The sequence below is a fragment of the Oncorhynchus gorbuscha genome, linkage group LG10 (assembly GCF_021184085.1).
Source record: "Oncorhynchus gorbuscha isolate QuinsamMale2020 ecotype Even-year linkage group LG10, OgorEven_v1.0, whole genome shotgun sequence".
Lineage (NCBI taxonomy): Eukaryota > Metazoa > Chordata > Actinopteri > Salmoniformes > Salmonidae > Oncorhynchus > Oncorhynchus gorbuscha.
In genome coordinates, this window is record NC_060182.1 from 27,413,682 (window position 1) to 27,433,135 (window position 19,454).

At 42.9% G+C, this 19,454-nt stretch overlaps 2 protein-coding genes across 4 annotated transcripts; both read left to right on the top strand.

Annotated features, from left to right (window-relative positions):
- The first annotated feature begins 201 nt into the window (after positions 1–201).
- On the top strand, positions 202–10,694 carry LOC124045794 (NADH dehydrogenase [ubiquinone] 1 beta subcomplex subunit 11, mitochondrial-like). Its single transcript, XM_046365429.1, has 3 exons — positions 202–458; positions 689–819; positions 10,017–10,694. Exons 1-3 carry the CDS (start codon positions 273–275, stop codon positions 10,144–10,146), a joined length of 447 nt encoding a protein of 148 aa, XP_046221385.1. The 5' UTR covers positions 202–272; the 3' UTR covers positions 10,147–10,694.
- A 928-nt stretch (positions 10,695–11,622) lies between these two features.
- Positions 11,623–18,625, top strand: LOC124045793 (rho-related GTP-binding protein RhoA-C). Of its 3 annotated transcripts, none has more exons than XM_046365426.1 (5): positions 11,623–11,775; positions 16,254–16,409; positions 16,586–16,706; positions 16,814–16,944; positions 17,268–18,625. In XM_046365426.1, exons 2-5 carry the CDS (start codon positions 16,254–16,256, stop codon positions 17,439–17,441), a joined length of 582 nt encoding a protein of 193 aa, XP_046221382.1. In that variant the 5' UTR covers positions 11,623–11,775; the 3' UTR covers positions 17,442–18,625. The 3 variants fall into 3 exon arrangements, with proteins under 3 accessions (XP_046221382.1, XP_046221384.1, XP_046221381.1); XM_046365428.1 differs by having other exon boundaries at positions 11,677–11,794; XM_046365425.1 differs by lacking the exon at positions 11,623–11,775 and adding an exon at positions 14,173–14,202.
- Positions 18,626–19,454: the final 829 nt, after the last annotated feature.

Genomic DNA, 19,454 nt, shown 5'->3' on the forward strand with positions numbered 1-19,454 from the left:
TTTTAATTCGTTGAAATCTTGAATTTGATTCAATATTTGCTCAACAAACATTGCACCTCATAAGAAATATATTTTCGCAACTAACTGCCTTATCTCATTATTTCCAGTAGGCTGTGCTCGTGGTAGGTGACAACCACTGACAGCAGACACATCCCACCCAGTAGGCGGCGATCAATAACCTCTTTTGAAATGATCTGCTTCTGTTCCACAAGCTGAAGAAAAGGGCAAAAAATTCCGGTGCCGGGTCGACACGACAGTGTTGCCCTGTCAAAATGCTCGCCTGGTTGTCACTGCTTAGGCCTGCCTTGGCCCGTTTTCGCACAAATCCGGCGTTTGGGGCTCGGTTCGTATCGCAATCTCCACCCTCGGGTGCTGCTGGTTCGGCCACTGTATCGGATTTGCAGCCCTCACGTGCCACGGAAAGTCATGGACACGCAGAGGTCAGCGCGTTCGAGAAGGTGAGTTGGTTCTGAATCTAAACGGAAATACCCTACTCTTGCTAGCCAGCTCATATCTGGTATTATTGACAATATTACACATTCAATGTAGTTCGACTTAACGATACACATTCCTTCAGTCAAACATAGTGCCTAAATACTTTACTAACTGCACTCCGGTGTAGTAAATACTAGCTAGCAAACAATCCAGTGTAGTTTGAAAGCATAATAACAATCTCAAATCTCTACAGAATCGAGATTATCATGGGTTCTCTCAGGATCCTGTCGTTGACGAGTGGAACATGAGGATGGCCTTCTTCTTTGGCATCTCCATGGCTATTGTGGTTGGGGGTACCTTCATCCACTATTTACCAGACCATGGGTATGTTTAAGCACACTGCAGATCCCTCTTTGTTACTTTGTGGCTTGATCTTCATCACTTGCACAATGATGCAAGTAGGTGCACAATGAGTAAGTGACTGAAAAGCCGAGCTACAGTAAAAATACAACACTGCTAGGAGGACCCCACAAAAAACGAGCTAGATGAATGCAACCAAACTACACTAATGAATGTTTTATAACAGATATTTTAGGTTAAAGGGACATTCCAAAATTGCTCTACTTCATATTCATCATCAAAACCACCACCACATAAACATGTGAATATTGCACATTTCTATGTTTTGTAGTAAAAAAAAAAAATAGGGGAAGATAAAAGTCCCTAGACTTAAGTGTCCGCTTCATATTCATCATCTCCAGCACAACCTCCAACATATGTGAAAACTGCACATTTCTATGTTTTGTAGTAACATCAACCAATTAGTATGCAATGCACACGGGGCGGCAGGGTAGCCTAGTGGTTAGAGCGTTGGACTAGTAACCGAAAGGTTCCTAGGCCATCATTGAAAATAAGAATTTGTTCTTAACTGACTTGCCTAGTAAAATAAAGGTAAAAGAAAATAAAACACTGATGTTACTACAAAACATAGAAATGTGCAGTTTTCATATATAGTTGAAGTCGGAAGTTTACATACACTAATGTTGGAGTCATTGAAACTTGTTTTTTCAACCACTCCACAAAAGTTTTGGCAAGTCGGTTAGAACATCTACTTTGTGCATGGCCAAAGTAATTTTTCCAACAATTGTTTACAGATTATTTCACTATCACAATTCCAGTGGGTCAGAAGTTTACATGCACTATGTTGACTGTGCCTTTTAAACAGCTTGGAAAATTCTAGAAAGTGATGTCATGGCTTTAGAAGCTTCTGATAGGCTAATTGACATCATGAGTCAATTGGCAGTTTACCTGTGGATGTATTTTAAGGCCTACCTTCAAACTCAGTGCCTTTTTGCTTGACATCATGGGAAAATGAAAAGAAATCAGCCAAGACCTTAGAAAAAAATTGTAGACCTCCACATGTCTGGTTCATCCTTGGGAGCAATTTCCAAACGCCTGAAGGTACCACGTTCATCTGTACAAACAATAGTACACAAGTATAAACACCATGGGACCATGCAGCAGTCATACCACTAAGGTTACACGTTCTGTCTCCTCGAGATGAACATACTTTGGTGCGAAAAGTGCAAATCAATCCCAGAACAACAGCAAAGGACCTTGTGACGAGGCTGGAGGAAACGGGTACAAAAGTATCTATATCCACAGTAAAATGAGTCTTATATATCGACATAACCTGAAAGGCCGCTCAGCATGGAAGAAGCCACTGCTCCAAAACCGCCATTAAAAAAGCCAGACTACGGTTTTCAACTGCACATGGGGACCAAGATTGTACTTTTTGGAGAAATGTCTTCTCGTATGATGAAACAAAAATAGAACTGTTTGGCCATAAAGACCATTGATATGTTTGGAGGAAAAAGGGGGGGGGGCTTGCAAGCCTAAGAACACCATCCCAACTGTGAAACACGGGGGTGGCAGCATAATGTTGTGGGGGTGCTTTGCTGCAGGAGGGCCTGGTGCACTTCACAAAATAGATGGCATCATGAGGAGGGAAAATTATGTGGATATATTGAAGCAACATCTCAAGACATCAGTCAGGAAGTTAAAGCTTGGTCGCAAATGGGTCTTCCAAATGGACAATGACCCCAAGCATACTTCCAAAGTAGTGGCAAAATGGCTTAAGGACAACAAAGTCAAGGTATTGGAGTGGCCATCACAAAGCCCTGACCTCAATCCTATATAAAATTTGTGGGTAGAACTGAAAAAGCATGTGCGAGCAAGGAGGCCTACAAACCTGACTCAGTTACACCAGCTCTGTCAGGAAGGATGGGCCAAAATTCACCCAACTTATTGTGGGAAGCTTGTGGAAGGATACCTGAAACATTTGACCCAAGTTAAACAATTTTAAAGGCAATGCTACCAAATACTAATTGAGTGTATGTAAACTTCTGACCCACTGGGAATGTGATGAATGAAATAAATCGTTCTTATTCTGACATTTCACATTCTTAAAATAATGTGGTGATCCTAACTGACCTAAGACAGGGAATGTTTTTATTAGGATTACATGTCAGGAATTGTGAAACTGGGATTAAATGTAGGTGGCTAAGGTGTATATAAACTTCTGACTTCAACTGTATGTTGATGTTGGGGTGGTGCTGGGGATGAATATGAAGCTGACACTTTAAATAAAGTGAATAAATATATGCAATAAGATATGCATTTGTTGGTCACAGATACGTAAATAAAACATTTAAAAGGAACCAGTTGGAGAGAACCATGCAGCATGACATCTCCTTCGCATAGAGTTGATCAGGTTGTTGATTGTGGCCTGTGGAATGTTGTCCCACTCCTCTTCAATGTCTGTGTGAAGTTGCTAGATATTGGTGGGAACTGGAACACACTGTCGTACATCGATCCAGAGCTTCCCGAACATGCTCAATGGGTGACATGTCTGGTGAGTATGCAGGCCATGGAAGAACTGGAACATTTTACGCATCCAGGAATTGTGTGCAGATCTTAGACATGGGTCTGTGCATTATCATGCTGAAACATGAGGTGGAGGATGAATAGCATGACAATGGGCCAGGATCTCGTCACGGTATCTCTGTGGATTCAAATTGCCATCAATAAAATGCAATTGTGTTCGTTGTCTGTAGCTTATGCCTAAACATACCATAACCCCACTGCCACCATGGGGCACTCTTTACAATGTTGACATCAGCAAACCACTCACCCACACAATGCCATATATACAGTCAGCCATCTACCAGGTACAGTTGAAACTGGGATTCATCCATGAAGAGCACACTTCTCCACTGTGCCAGTGGCCATTGAAGGTGAGCATTTGCCCACTCTGTTACGACTCTGAACTGTCATCAGGTCAAGACCCTGGTGAGGACGACGAGCACACAGATGGGCTTCCCTGAGACGGTTTCTAACAGTTTGTGCAGAAATTTGGTAGTGCAAACAGATTCATCAGCTGTCTAGGTGGCTGGTCTCAGACAATCTCACAGGTGAAGAAGCAAATGTGGAGGTCCTGGGCTCGCGTGGTTACGTGTTCTGAGTTTGTGAGGCCGGTTGGACATACTGCCAAATTCCTTAAATCAATGGAGATGGCTTATGGGGGGAAAAAAATAATATATAATTATCAGGCCATAACTCTGGTGGACGTTCCTGCAGTCAGCATGCAAATTGCACGCTCCCTAAGAACTTGAGACATCTGTGGCATTGTGTTGTGTGACAACTGCACATTTGTGTCCTTTTATTGTCCCCAGCACAAGGTGCACATGTGTAATGATCATGCTGTTTATTCAGCTTCTTGATATGCGAACCTGTCAGGTGGATGTATTATCTTGCCAAAGGAGAAATGCTCACTAAAAGGGAAGTAAACAAATGTGCACAATTTTTTTATTTTATTTCACCTTTATTTAACCAGGTAGGCTAGTTGAGAACAAGTTCTCATTTGCAACTGCGACCTGGCCAAGATAAAAGCATAGCAGTGTGAACAAACAGAGTTACACATGGAATAAACAATTAACAAGTCAATAACACAGTAGAAAAAAATGGGCAGTCTATATACAATGTGTGCAAAAGGCATGAGGAGGTAGGCGAATAATACAGTTTTGCAGATTAACACTGGAGTGATAAATGATCAGGTCATGTACAGGTAGAGATATTGGTGTGCAAAAGAGCAGAAAAATAAATAAATAAAAACAGTATAAAAAACAGTATGGGAATGAGGTAGGTGAAAATGGGTGGGCTATTTTCCTATAGACTATGTACAGCTGCAGCGATCGGTTAGCTGCTCGGATAGCTGATGTTTGAAGTTGGTGAGGGAGATAAGTCTCCAACTTCAGCGATTTTTGCAATTCGTTCCAGTCACAGGCAGCAGAGTACTGGAACGAAAGGCGGCCAAATGATGTGTTGGCTTTAGGGATGATCAGTGAGATACACCTGCTGGAGCGCGTGCTACGGATGGGTGTTGCCATCGTGACCAGTGAACTGAGATAAGGCGGAGCTTTACCTAGCATGGACTTGTAGATGACCTGGAGCCAGTGGGTCTGGCGACGAATATGTAGTGAGGGCCAGCCGACTAGAGCATACAAGTCGCAGTGGTGGGTGGTATAAGGTGCTTTAGTGACAAAACGGATGGCACTGTGATAGACTGCATCCAGTTTGCTGAGTAGAGTGTTGGAAGCCATTTTGTAGATGACATCGCCGAAGTCGAGGATCGGTAGGATAGTCAGTTTAACTAGGGTAAGCTTGGCAGCGTGAGTGAAGGAGGCTTTGTTGCGGAATAGAAAGCCGACTCTTGATTTGATTTTCGATTGGAGATGTTTGATGTGGGTCTGGAAGGAGAGTTTGCAGTCTAGCCAGACACCTAGGTACTTATAGATGTCCACATATTCAAGGTCGGAACCATCCAGGGTGGTGATGCTAGTCGGGCATGCGGGTGCAGGCAGCGATCGGTTGAAAAGCATGCATTTGGTTTTACTCGCATTTAAGAGCAGTTGGAGGCCACGGAAGGAGTGCTGTATGGCATTGAAGCTCGTTTGGAGGTTAGATAGCACAGTGTCCAATGAAGGGCCGAAAGTATATAGAATGGTGTCGTCTGCGTAGAGGTGGATCAGGGAATCGCCCGCAGCAAGAGCAACATCATTGATATACACAGAGAAAAGAGTCGGCCCGAGAATTGAACCCTGTGGCACCCCCATAGACTGCCAGAGGACCGGACAGCATGCCCTCCGATTTGACACACTGAACTCTGTCTGCAAAGTAATTGGTGAACCAGGCAAGGCAGTCATCCGAAAAACCGAGGCTGTAGAGTCTGCCGATAAGAATATGGTGATTGACAGAGTCGAAAGCCTTGGCAAGGTCGATGAAGACTGCTGCACAGTACTGTCTTTTATCGATGGCGGTTATGATATCGTTTAGTACCTTGAGTGTGGCTGAGGTGCACCCGTGACCGGCTCGGAAACCAGATTGCACAGCGGAGAAGGTACGGTGGGATTCGAGATGGTCAGTGACCTGTTTGTTGACTTGGCTTTCGAAGACCTTAGATAGACCTATATCCATCCTGCCCTGCCTAACAGTTTGGGTCCAGGGTGTCTCCCCCTTTGAAGAGGGGGATGACTGCGGCAGCTTTCCAATCCTTGGGGATCTCAGACGATATGAAAGAGGTTGAACAGGCTGGTAATAGGGGTTGCGACAATGGCGGCAGATAGTTTCAGAAATAGCGGGTCCAGATTGTCAAGCCCAGCTGATTTGTACGGGTCCAGGTTTTGCAGCTCTTTCAGAACATCTGCTATCTGGATTTGGGTAAAGGAGAATCTGGAGAGGCCTGGGTGAGGAGCTACGGGGGGGGCGGAGCTGTTGGCCGAGGTTGGAGTAGCCAGGCGGAAGGCATGGCCAGCCGTTGAGAAGTGTTTATTGAAGTTTTCGATAATCATGGATTTATCGGTGGAGACCGTGTTTCCTAGCCTCAGAGCAGTGGGCAGCTGGGAGGAGGTGCTCTTGTTCTCCATGGACTTCAGTGTCCCAGAACATTTGAGTTGGAGCTACAGGATGCAAACTTCTGCCTGAAGAAGCTGGCCTTAGCTTTCCTGACTGACTGCGTGTATTGGTTCCTGACTTCCCTGAACAGTTGCATATCACGGGGGCTATTCGATGCTATTGCAGTCCGCCACAGGATGTTTTTGTGCTGGTCGAGGGCAGTCAGGTCTGGAGTGAACCAAGGGCTGTATCTGTTCTTGGTTCTGCATTTTTTTGAACGGAGCATGCTTATCTAAAATGGTGAGGAAGTTACTTTTAAAGAATGACCATGCATCCTCAACTGACGGGATGAGGTCAATGTCCTTCCAGGATACCCGGGCCATGTCGATTAGAAAGGCCTGCTCACAGAAGTGTTTTAGGGAGCGTTTGACAGTGATGAGGGGTGGTCGTTTGACTGCGGCTCCGTGGCGGATACAGGCGATGAGGCAGTGATCGCTGAGATCCTGGTTGAAGACAGCAGAGGTATATTTGGAGGGCCAGTTGGTCAGGATGACGTCTATGAGGGTGCCCTTGTTTACAGAGTTAGGGTTGTACCTGGTGGGTTCATTGATGATTTGAGTGAGATTGAGGGCATCTAGCTTAGATTGTAGGACTGCCGGGGTGTTAAGCATATCCCAGTTTAGGTCACCTAACAGAACGAACTCTGAAGCTAGATGGGGGGCGATCAATTCACAAATGGTGTCCAGGGCACAGCTGGGAGCTGAGGGGGGTCGGTAGCAGGCGGCAACAGTGAGAGACTTGTTTCTGGAGAGAGTAATTTTCAAAATTAGTAGTTCAAACTGTTTGGGTATGGACCTGGAAAGTATGACATTACTTTGCAGGCTATCTCTGCAGTAGACTGCAACTCCTCCCCCTTTAGCAGTTCTATCTTGACGGAAGATGTTATAGTTGGGTATGGAAATCTCTTAATTTTTGGTGGCCTTCCTGAGCCAGGATTCAGACACGGCAAGGACATCAGGGTTAGCAGAGTGTGCTAAAGCAGTGAGTAAAACAAACTTAGGGAGGAGGCTTCTGATGTTGACATGCATAAAACCAAGACTTTTTCGATCACAGAAGTCAGCAAATGAGGGTACCTGGGGACATGCGGGGCCTGGGTTTACCTCCACATCACCCGCGGAACAGAGAAGGAGTAGTATGAGGGTACGGCTAAAGGCTATCAAAACTGGTCGCCTAGAGCGTTGGGGGCAGAGGATAAGAGGAGCAGGTTTCTGGGCATGGTAGAATATATTCAGGGCATAATGCGCAGACAGGGGTATGGTGGGGTGCGGGTACAGCGGAGGTAAGCCCAGGCACTGGGTGATGATGAGAGAGGTTGTATCTCTGGAAATGCTGGTTGTAATGGGTGAGGTCACCGCATGTGTGGGGGGTGGGACAAGGGAGGTAACAGGGGTATGCAGAGTGGATCTAGGGGCTCCATTGTGAACTAAAACAATGATAACTAACCTGAACAACAGTATACAGGGCATATTGACATTTGGGAGAGACATACAGCGAGGCATACAGTAGTCACAGGTGTTGAATTGAGAAAGCTAGCTAAAAACAGTGGGCGAGGCTAATCAGCTAGCACAACAAACAGCAGGTAAAATGGCGTTGACTAGGCAACTGGGCCGACAGATAAAACAAACAAGCAGAGTGGAGTACCGTGATTAATGGGCAGTCCAGTGTGCGTCAGCTATGTAGCCAAGAGATCAGTGTCCAGGGGGCAGCGGTGGATGGGGCAGGGGGGCTGGGCTGGCGAGTGTTATCCAGGTTTTTTTTTTTTTTTTTTTTAACTAACAATGACTAAATAGCTTGTAGCTAGTTAGCTGGTTAGCGTCTGGAGGTTCTTGAGTGTGTCATAAAAATAAAATAAAAATTAAAAGTAACAGCGATTCCGTACCACAGTGGGTGAGGCAAGTTTCCGGAAGGTATAAACAAAATAAAAATCAAAAAGAGAGAAAGTAAATGGGTTCAGAGAGTTTGGGATGCAGTGATTCAGATGGTTAGCAGGCCTGTGCTAACAAGCTAACAGTTCGTAGGCCCGGGCTAGACAAGCTAGCTGTTAGCAGGCCGAATTAGCAAGCAGGGAGATAGCGAGGGCTAGAGTTAACCTTTGGGGGGACGTCGCGATGGGGTGAGTCTGTTTATTCCTCTTCAAGCGGTGACATCGACAGACCGGTCGTGGGCCCGGGTAATTGTAGCCCAGGAGTATGCTACAGGTGCTCTAGTACGCTAGGTGAGCTGGAGACACAGCGTTTCAGAAAGCTCGCGGGCCTTGGCCGGCAGATGGATCTTTGGCGATGTCGCAACGGAAAAGCCTGTTGAAACCACCTCGGATTATGTCGGCGGACCAGTCGTGATGGATCGGCGGGGTCCGTGTCGGCAGTAAAGGGTCCAGGCCAATTGGCAAAAGAGGTATTGTTGGGCCTCTTCGGCTAGTCGGGAGATGGGCTTAGCTTGAGGCTAGCTCAAGGCTAATTGGTGCTTGTTTTGGGACAGAGACGTTAGCCAGGAGTAGCCACTCGGATTGCAGCTAGCTAGTTGCATTGATCCGGTGTAAAGGTTCAGAGCTTGCGGTAGGAATCCGGAGAAAAGCAGTCTGATGTGCTCTGGGTTGATGTCGCGCTGGTGTCCTAGTTCGCTTTGAAGACCGCTAGCAATGGCTAACTGAGTACTAGCTAGTAGCTAGTTAGCTGGCTAGCTTCTGATGGGGGTTCCGGTTCTAAAGTAAAGTATAGAACAAGCAGATCCGTACCACATTGGGTGATGCGGGTTGCAGGAGAGTATATTCAGCTCTAGTTGGAAAGTGAGATTAAAATACGTACGAAATATATACAGAACGAAAAACGAATAAAACTATATTTACACTAGACAGGACGGGACGAGACTAAACACACGTCCGACTGCTACGCCATCTTGGAACTAAGCACAAAGCTTATGTACAACTTTTGGGTTCTTTTTATTTCAGTATCCAGTTGATGTGGGGTAAAGGAGCATATTTATCATAGCACAAATTCACATTTTCTTTTGGAAAAGTATTTTTGAAAAATAGGGTTTCAAATGGACATTTGAGTCATTTAGCAGACGCTCTTACAGTAGTGACTGCATATATTTTTTTCGTACTGGTCCCCTGTGGGAATCAAACGCAAAACTCTAGCGTCGCAAGCACCATGCGCTACCAATGGAGCTACATAGGACAATAAGCTGTATTACAATGGACTGATGGAACTTTGGATAGTAGACCAGTCAATTCCACAAGTCAATGCTGCGTTCCTGGACTCCAAAAATGACACCTGTGCATACAGATGTCGGAATTCAGATAGGACGTCTTCGTGCTAAAACAATCTTGTTTTTAAAACAATGGCTCGTGACAGGGTTCAATGCACCGATAAATCGGCACTGTCTACTTTTTCCTTTTTTCAAATTGATGGCATCTTGGAGCTAAAATGGGGATCATGTATACTGTGCTAATGGGATTCATTTTTTTGTATAATGGAGAGCAATGTGCACTACGACAAACTATGTGCTGTATTGAATTGATCATCAAACACTATTTGATTTGTCTTTTTGACCTGTCTTTTTCTCACCAGTATGAGGCAGTGGGCCAGGAGGGAAGCAGAAAGGTTGATCACACAGAGGGAGGCTGCAGGTCTTCTTCTTATGGAGGAGAACTACTATGACCCAAGCAAGATTGCGCTACCAGGAGCCGGAGAGGAGTAGGATGTACTATAAGAAGCTGTTCACTGAATGTTTATTTCTAACTTTTTTCTTGTCAGTAAAATGTAATAAATGTCTTTCACACCATTGATCATTATTTTGTAGGCAAACTGAATAGCCCTAGGTAGCAACTGACTAGTGATGACAATGAAATAGTATGATAGTCAAACTACTGCAGTAATTGCTCTGCGAGCCCCTTGTACCTGCCCTGGGCTATATCTCCAATGGATGACACCACAGCAGTGAAAGTGTAACATCATCATGCACCACCTGCAAAGAATATTACAGTAGGAGATACCATCTCCAGGAAGTCTGGAATACATTGACAACACAATGATGGCATGGGTGCACAGTAGTCATCAGCAATGTGCTGGTTATTGACAAACTTTAATTTGGTCTAATCACCATTTTGAAAGAAAGAGCCATGTCTAAGTAACTACTGGTAACTAAGCAAGATAATGCATGTAACTGTGATGAATCAAAGCCTCACTGACCGCTGTTGTGCAGTATGTCCACGCTGAAGCATTCTGTATTAAACCTGATTGTCAGTCTTCAAGGATGCTCAAATTTGTCCACAGCACCTTATCACAACACATTCAAGAATAGGCTTCAGTTAAGCTCTATTATGAAACTACCTAAAACGTCAAAGTTCCACCCCTGATTCTCAAATAGGGGACAGGGACAAAATCTAGTCCACAACATATTTTCATGTTGCTGGTTTAACATTTAGTAGATTAAGAGAGCCATTACAATTTGTAAAGATTGTGTTACAAAAACTATTTAAATATGTGCACGCATGACTAAGTCGCTTTGGAAAAAAGCGTCTCATGAAAGATGTTCGTTATGACTCAGCGCAAGAGTTCTCTACCCCTGTTAGGGAGATGTTATGATGTTCAGGTGTTGCATTGTATCAACCAATGTTTGTGTTCCATGTCATCGACTGTGCAGTCGTGCGCATCAGATCGATATGGTCATGTTCCCCTGTTCGAACATTGCTGATGCATGCCAGATCTTACAATGATGCCTGGTTAGGTGTTTAACTTATGAACTAACCACATATGTTATAGCAATCTGGTGCGCGCAACCATTGGTTGATGCATGCAACGTCTGAGCAGGGGAACACGACCATGATGTGGTTAGCTGATTTGTTCAATACCTATCCAGGCGTTGTAAGATCTGGCATGCGTGTGCAATGTTGAAGGCTTTTCAATTAGCATGAGAAACATCTCTGTCCCTATTTCAACCATAATATTCCCATTGACCTTCATGATGCGGTCTCTACAGAGCATAAGCAAGCAATAACGTTTATACTACAATAACTTAACGTCACAACGCCTATTATTGATTTACTGCCGTATACAATTTTGCTTTGACCATAAAATATCCTTACTTATTGTTGAAACCATATGGTTGGGGGAAAAATATCCACTCTTCACTTCCGTTTTTTACATTCACCGGTATACGTTTATCGAGTTGTTGGCTTAAATATCTGTCACTCGTTAATTTGAGGTTTCCTATTGGCTAGAGATCACGGCCTTAGGCGGATGTTATCGGCGTGGCACACTTTTGGGGCCGGATTGAAGGTTCGGACAGGAAAAGAGAGGGAAGGCGAGGACATCTGTAACGAAAACGGTACTAAAACGAGGAAAATGTAACCTATTTATAACTTTGTTTGCTCACCTTGAAAATATATAATTTATTTAGTAAATATTTTAATGAGGCTTTAAATTTGTTTTCTGTAGACAAGATGACATGAGGCTATAATACGAGAGACCGCTATTAGCTAACATTAGATAGCTACACTAGCTAGCATTAATGACGGAAACGAACGAACAATTGAAGTGAAAAGACTCCTTGTTTCAGACACCATCAGCCAGAGCTGGTCAGGAAAAGCTATCAGGTCATCATAGGCAGGTATACAGTGCTATCATCACCGTTGTGAAGTTAACAACACACTGGTCTGGAAGCTAGCAACTCTTCGCACTTGCCAGTGCCTGGGCAAGATCTCTTGCTTTCCTGGGCAATATCTCTAGCTTTCTAGCCACCACTGACAAGTGACTTAATTTTCATAACCGTCGTCCACCGACCCAGCACATGTTACACTTGGGTGTTTTAAATGGGAAAATCGTTGTAACTAGCTATTTGTTTGTCCAATTAGCTAGTTAGTAGTTTGGGTGCGGCGTTTTGTTGTTGAGGCCATCCAGGTGGTGGCAAGCAGTGTCTTCTGCAGGTAGACTTCTCTTGGCTAGTTGTGATAGTGTCACTAGGTATTATGGCTAATTTCATGTGAACATGGAACAAAAAAGTCCATACATGTATTTTACTGAAATTCAGTAGTTAGGCCTAGAAAGATGGCCAGTATTGGCGGTTTTATCTGAATTTGAGTATTGGTTATTTGCGAAATAATTAACCAAGCGTTGGTTATCATAAACGTTTGGGTTTACAGGCCTCCAACAGTAATTGACTGAAAAGCACTGTGCAATGTTGCCTAACGAATCATACTGTGATACCCCTGGTTACACAGTCTGGGATTAATGCCATGCAGTTGTTTGGAAAATGTCTACATGCCAGAATGTTGAATACAATTTAATTTGAATTTACTCTACCGGTTGTCTGTGTGGTTTGTCCTTTTGCGGATAGGAATTTGAGAAAAGTATCAACAGGGAGGTATAATTAAACCGACAACCATGTAAACACCTGCAAGACTTAGGGTAGTATGCATGCATTGCGGGCATGTCCTTCTGTCTTGTGCCCATGCTTCAGGTGAAGAGTAAACAATCCAGATCCACGTTTTGATGTCGGTTTAATAATACTTTCCTGTGAATAGTTTGTCAATTTTAAAGGTAGGACAAAATCGGCGCACAAAGGGTAGAGTAAGTTCAAATGAAGATTATTCAACATTCTGACTTGTAAAGGGACTGTTTGGTATTGAGTGGAAGCTTCTACACTCTGATTCGTAGAGGCAATGTAGCCTCTTCGCTCCAGGAGACTTGTACACATTGGGCTCCCATCGCTGAAGGCTACATCCCTTATCCCCGAAAACATATTCATCAGCCCTTTACCTATTGCCAAGAAATTTCCTGTTGCCGAAGGCAAATCTATAGCCTACTTCGGAATGCCTTACAATGGTTATACAACGTTTTCCAGAGCTTACCAAATTCATTCCATATTTCCCTAAAGGTGCAATGGGATCATGCTGGGATCTTGCATAGCAACTACTACGGACTGAAGGGACTAGGGAGTGAGCTTCGGAAAATGTGGTTTTAAACTTATTTTACCGAAGTAGTAAACACATTGTATAACCCATACCGACTGGTAAGGTATTCCGGGTTTATAGATCTTACTTCAGTGACATTTTTGTTTTTAGGAAATGGGTCAACCCAGAGGACTGGTAAATATGTTTTGGGGGATATGGGATGTAGCCTTCAGTGACGGTAGCCCACTGTGTACAGGTCTCCTGGAGCAAAGGGGCTACAGTGGGGCATAAAAGTATTTAGTCAGCCACCAATTGTGCAAGTTCTCCCACTTAAAAAGATGAGAGGCCTGCCATTTTCATCATATGTACACGTGAACTATGACAGACAAAATGAGAAAAAAAATCCAGAAAATCACATTGTAGGATTTTTAATGAATTTATTTGCAAATTATGGTGGAAAATAAGTATTTGGTCACCTACAAACAAGCAAGATTTCTGGCTCTCACAGACTTGTAACTTCTTTAAGAGGTTCCTCTGTCCTCCACTCGTTACCTGTATTAATGGCACCTGTTTGAACTTGTTATCAGTATAAAAGACACCTGTCCACAACCTCAAACAGTCACACTCCAAACTCTACTATGGCCAAGACCAAAGAGCTGTCAAAGGACACCAGAAACAAAATTGTAGACCTGCACCAGGCTGGGAAGACAGAATCTGCAATAGGTAAGCAGCTTGGTTTGAAGAAATCAACTGTGGGAGCAATTATTAGGAAATGGAAGACATACAAGACCACTGATAATCTCCCTCGATCTGGGGCTCCACGCAAGATCTCACCCCGTGGGGTCAAAATGATCACAAGAACGGTGAGCAAAAATCCCAGAACCACACGGTCAAAGGTTAATGAAATACAAATGGTATAGAGAAAAATAGTCCTATAATTCCTATAATAACTACAACTTAAAACGTCTTACCTGGGAATATTGAAGAGTCATGAACCACCAGCTTTCATATGTTCTCATGTTCTGAGCAAGGAACGTTAGCTTTCTTACATGGCACATATTGCACTTTTACTTTCTTTTCCAACACTTTGTTTTTGCATAATTTAAACCAAGTTGAACATGTTTCATTAATTATTTGAGGCTAAATTGATTTTATTGATGTACTATATTAAGTTAAAATAAATGTTCATTCAGTATTCTTGTAATTGTCATTATTACAAATACATATTTTTTTAATCATCCGATTAATCGGTATCGTCTTTTTTTGGTCCTCCAATTATCGGTATCGGCGTTGAAAAATCATAATCGGTCGACCTCTAGACTAAACTGCTTGGAGTTACCCTGGATTGTAAACGGTCATGGTTAAAACATATTGATACAACAGTAGCTGATGGGGGAGAAGTATGTCCATGATAAGGTGCTGCTCTACCTTCTTGACAGCACTGTCAACAAGGCAGGTCCTACAGGCCCTAGTTTTGTCTACTGTTCAATTGTGTGGTCAGGTGCCACAAAACAAAATTCCAATTGGTTCAGAACAGGGCAGCACAGCTGGCTTTTGGATGTACACAGAGCTATGATTCATAATATGCATGTCAATCTCTCCTGGCTCAAAGTGGAGGAGACATTGACTTCATCACTGCTTGTATTTATGAGAGGTATTGACATGTTGAATTCACCGAGCTGTCTGTCTAAACTACTGGCACACAGCTCGGACACCCATGCATACCCCACAAGACATGCCACGAGGCCTCTTTACAGTCCCCAAGTCTAGAACAGACTAGGGAAGGTGCACAGTACTAAATAGAGCCGTGACTACAAGGAACTCTATTCCACATCAAGTAGCTCATGCTAAGCAGTAATATTAGATTTAAAAAAAAAACACTTTATGGAACAGTGGGGACCTTGAAGCAACACAAACATATACACACACACACACGATAGCATACGCACTATACATACACGTACATATGGATTCTGTACTGTATATATGTGGTGGAGTAGGGGCCTGAGGGCACATGGTCTGTGAATGTATTAAAATGTTTTTAAAATGATATAAACTGCCTTAATTTTGCCTGATCCCAGGAAGAGCTAATGGGGATCCATAATATAAACATTTTTACCATGAAGGCCTGATTCACGCATTCTCCTCTGAACAGTTAATGTTGATGTCTGCTACTTGAACTCTGAAGCATTTGCCCCCGGTGATGCTTTACACGTGCTCTGCGGTTGTGAGGCCGGTTGGACGTACTGCCAAATTCTTTGAAATGACGTTGGTGGCTTATGGTAGAGAAATTAACATTAAATTCTATGGCAGCAGCTCTGTCCTGTAGTCAGCATGCCAATTGCACGCTTCATCAAAACTGCATCTGTGGCATTGTGACAAAACTGCACATTTTAGTGTCCTTTTATTGTTCCCAGCACAAGGTGCACCTGTGTAATGATCATGCTGTTTAATCAGCTTCTTGATATGCTACACCTGTCAGGTGGATAAATGCTAACTAACAAGCGTGGCAGGTAGCCTAATGATTAGAGCGTTGGGCCAGTAACCGAAAGGTTACTGGATTGAATACCCGAGCTGGCAAGGTAAAAATCTGTCGTTCTGCCCCTAAACAAGGCAGTTAACCCACTGTTCCCCAGTAGGCCGTCATTGTAAATAAGAATTTCTTAACTGACTAACCTGTTTTTATTTATTTATGTAACCTTTATTTAAACTAGGAATGTGAACCAATTTGTGCACTGCATTTGAGAGAAATAAGCTTGTTGTGCTTCTGGAAAATGTCTGGGATATTGTATTACTACATATTAATGTATTTTTTTCTACAAATTTTGATTTGCTTGGTTGTGTTGCTATATTATCACTGTGAAATACAATAGTTATTCAATAACATTTGCCACTTTTTTACATCATCTTGCAGATGGCTGCGATCCGTAAGAAGCTGGTGATCGTGGGAGATGGTGCTTGTGGGAAGACCTGTCTGTTGATAGTCTTCAGTAAAGACCAGTTCCCTGAGGTCTATGTACCTACAGTGTTTGAGAACTATGTGGCAGATATTGAGGTGGACAGTAAGCAGGTGAGATTGTACGTTTAGTTACACAGTTTGCCATCAAGACACACTTTGAAGCACCCTTTTTATGTGGATGTCCTGTGGTTTACACATTTTGATAGGTAATCATTTATTCAGAGACAATTGCAGTTTGGCCAAACAGCAGTGTAACTATGAATATCTGCTCTCCCTGTGAGTTCTAGGTGGAACTGGCCCTCTGGGACACAGCCGGACAGGAGGACTACGACAGACTAAGGCCTCTCTCCTACCCTGACACTGACGTCATCCTCATGTGCTTTTCCATAGATAGTCCTGACAGCTTGGGTAAGACCTTGGTGACTGTAATATTCATATTTGTCATACATGGTAAATGCAACAAATTATCGTATCACTTGCAGCAGTTTCGTAAAATGATCCTGTGTCTGAAACAGAGAATATCCCAGAAAAGTGGACCCCTGAAGTAAAGCACTTCTGTCCAAATGTGCCCATCATTCTTGTGGGTAATAAGAAGGACTTGCGGAATGATGAGCACACACGTCGGGAGTTAGCAAAAATGAAGCAGGTACAGGATGTATTATGAATTCTTATTATGGAATTTCATCAAGTAGACTCATTGCCCTGATCCATTGAAGATGGTATGTTCAATTTCAATGTTAAATAAAACTTGCATTTGTTTTAAAGTGGTTGTGCTGCCTTATAAGCTACCTTCACTTAGTGTACTGTTGTCTAATTATACACCGGTTGAGGTTTTTGTTTTGTTCAGTTGGTTTATCCAACATGCTAGTTACGTTTTTATTTGGCTTGTTGTAATGATTGGTGGTTTAGTATGTCACAAAGGATGCCAACCATAGAATGCCTCTGAACACGTTTCCAACTCTGACACAGGAACCAGTGAAGCCAGAGGAGGGCCGGGACATGGCTAACCGCATCAACGCGTTTGGCTACTTGGAGTGCTCAGCCAAGACGAAAGACGGTGTGAGGGAGGTGTTTGAGATGGCCACCAGGGCGGCGCTGCAGGCCAAGAAACGTGGCAAGAAGAATGCCTGTCTCCTGCTATAGAGAGCTGGGGAAAGATGGGAGCGGAGGGGTAAATAAATCAGGCCAAGGAAAATGCTGCACCCCTCTGTCTCCATCTGTGGAAGGGTGGGGGAGGTTCAAGGTGTGCAAGGGAGAAAAAGATCATTAACAAGGCCTAAGGAAATGGAGAAGGTCAAATGTAATGAAAAGGGGAGTTTACATTTTTAAGGCCAAGGTGGCCGTCAACGGCTTTCAGTATAAGATTATCGTATGGTTAAGATTTTTTATTGGGTCTTGGATGACGAGAAGGGTAAAGCAAAAAACACTATCTCTGGTAAACTTATGTCTGAGTGTGGTAGTGATCTCTGAGGGACAGGATAAGATTGGTGTTCTTGATCGGGTCAGAAACCCCAGCGCTATTGGCCTGGTTCATAGAGCGGAGCATCATCAGAAAAGGGGGGATTCATTACATCAGAATGAATGTATGTTCTGACTCCCGGTGACCTCCTTGGCTTGCAGTGTGTCAGTGCTTGTCTTTAATTTCTGTCCAGCCATACCATAGGTGTTTATTTTCTTTGTTCTCCCTATGGATAGACTAACCCTATCCTTGTGTGGACCAGCACCTCCTATCATATTATTGGTCCAATCACATTGTTCACTTGATACAAGCAATTTTGATTTATTTAAATAGCTAAATGTTTTTATTTGCCTTTGACTATAGAATTCATATTAACATGCATACAATAATGATACCAACTGATTTTTGTTAGTTTTATAAGCCTGTTCATAAATTGTAATGAAATTATTTTAGAATTTGGTTTTGTCTCAAGTTGGGCTCAAGTCAGATAAAGATGTACATTTGATGTGGACTGTTAGACACGGGTTTGAAAGGGGAGTATGACTTTTGTATTAAGTGATACTAAGTTTAGCAAATTTTGGGTTTTGCAAATTTGGTATTTTCTGCTTGCAGATTGTTTTTGCCTGCATGCCAGGCTGTTAATTGGGAGTGAGTTTTAATTGTTGACCTATCTCACTCCCTCCAGTCCACCCCACACTCCATGTCTTTCTAACAACTGTTGATGATGGCTTATGGCTTATCCTATATCAGTTATGCATATTTAGCAAATCTAGTAACTTTAGAATGAAAGTTTAAGAATACAATGCAAAATGCTTAAAGTAATTCATGAATAAGATGTCAAACTATTAAATACAAGTAACTTTAAAAAGATCTCGGCCATTTGTGAGGGGGGAGGGGTGTTGTATACAAATGCATCCTCACATTTCCTCAGTCCTTTTAAATGTACTCTAAAAAAATACATTGTTATAGGGAATGATTGGTTGTATCGTTCTTTCATGTTTCATGCCTCGACACAATCACAAGAAAATTTAAGACTTACAAAACATTTCACAGAATAGATCAGGGCATCTAGGAAAAGAGTGGATTTCACTTCAGTATTTACAAAGTGTGGTGTAGTCCGGTAACAAACTCCTTAATAGGGCTCTGGAAAAAAATGACTTTTGTCTTGAATCCTCTGCTGTTCTTGTTGGTGTTTAAAGAATTGACAATTGTACTACTGTTAATCTTTAGAACTATACTGAACAAAAATATAAATGCAACATGCAACAACTTAAGATTTACTGAGTAACAGTTCATATAAGGCAATCAGTCAATTCAAGTCAAAATTCATTAGGCCCTAATCTATGGATTTCAAATGACTGGGAACACAGATATGCATCTGCTGATCACAGATACCTTAAAAAAGTAGGGCAGTGGATCAGAAAACCAGTCAGTATCTGGTGTGACCATTTGCCTCAAGCAGCGTGACACATCTCCTTCGCATAGAGTTGATCAGGCTTTTGTTTGTGGTGTCATGAAGTTGGCCTGTGGGTAAGGTTTATGACCACCCCATAAATACCTTTCTCCCGTCTTGACTCTCCTGAAGAACTCTTGAATAGCCTTTGACCAGAGAGTCTGGGAACATCAAACGGTGAGTGGAAAGGAACCATATTTCGGTAATAGAACCAGTTGAAAATATGCGTTGGTACTTAATGAAT

What these genes read in the sequence shown, in the direction of transcription:
- LOC124045793 (XM_046365425.1), top strand. An exon ending in TTGAGGTGGACAGTAAGCAG is followed by an intron (nt 16,410 to 16,585) that starts GTGAGATTGTAC and finishes TGTGAGTTCTAG; the next exon opens with GTGGAACTGGCCCTCTGGGA. An exon ending in AGATAGTCCTGACAGCTTGG is followed by an intron (nt 16,707 to 16,813) that starts GTAAGACCTTGG and finishes TGTCTGAAACAG; the next exon opens with AGAATATCCCAGAAAAGTGG.
- LOC124045794 (XM_046365429.1), top strand. Translation starts at nt 273, where the DNA reads ATGCTCGCCTGGTTGTCACTGCTTAGGCCTGCCTTGGCCCGTTTTCGC. An exon ending in AGGTCAGCGCGTTCGAGAAG is followed by an intron (nt 459 to 688) that starts GTGAGTTGGTTC and finishes AAATCTCTACAG; the next exon opens with AATCGAGATTATCATGGGTT. An exon ending in CACTATTTACCAGACCATGG is followed by an intron (nt 820 to 10,016) that starts GTATGTTTAAGC and finishes TTTTCTCACCAG; the next exon opens with TATGAGGCAGTGGGCCAGGA.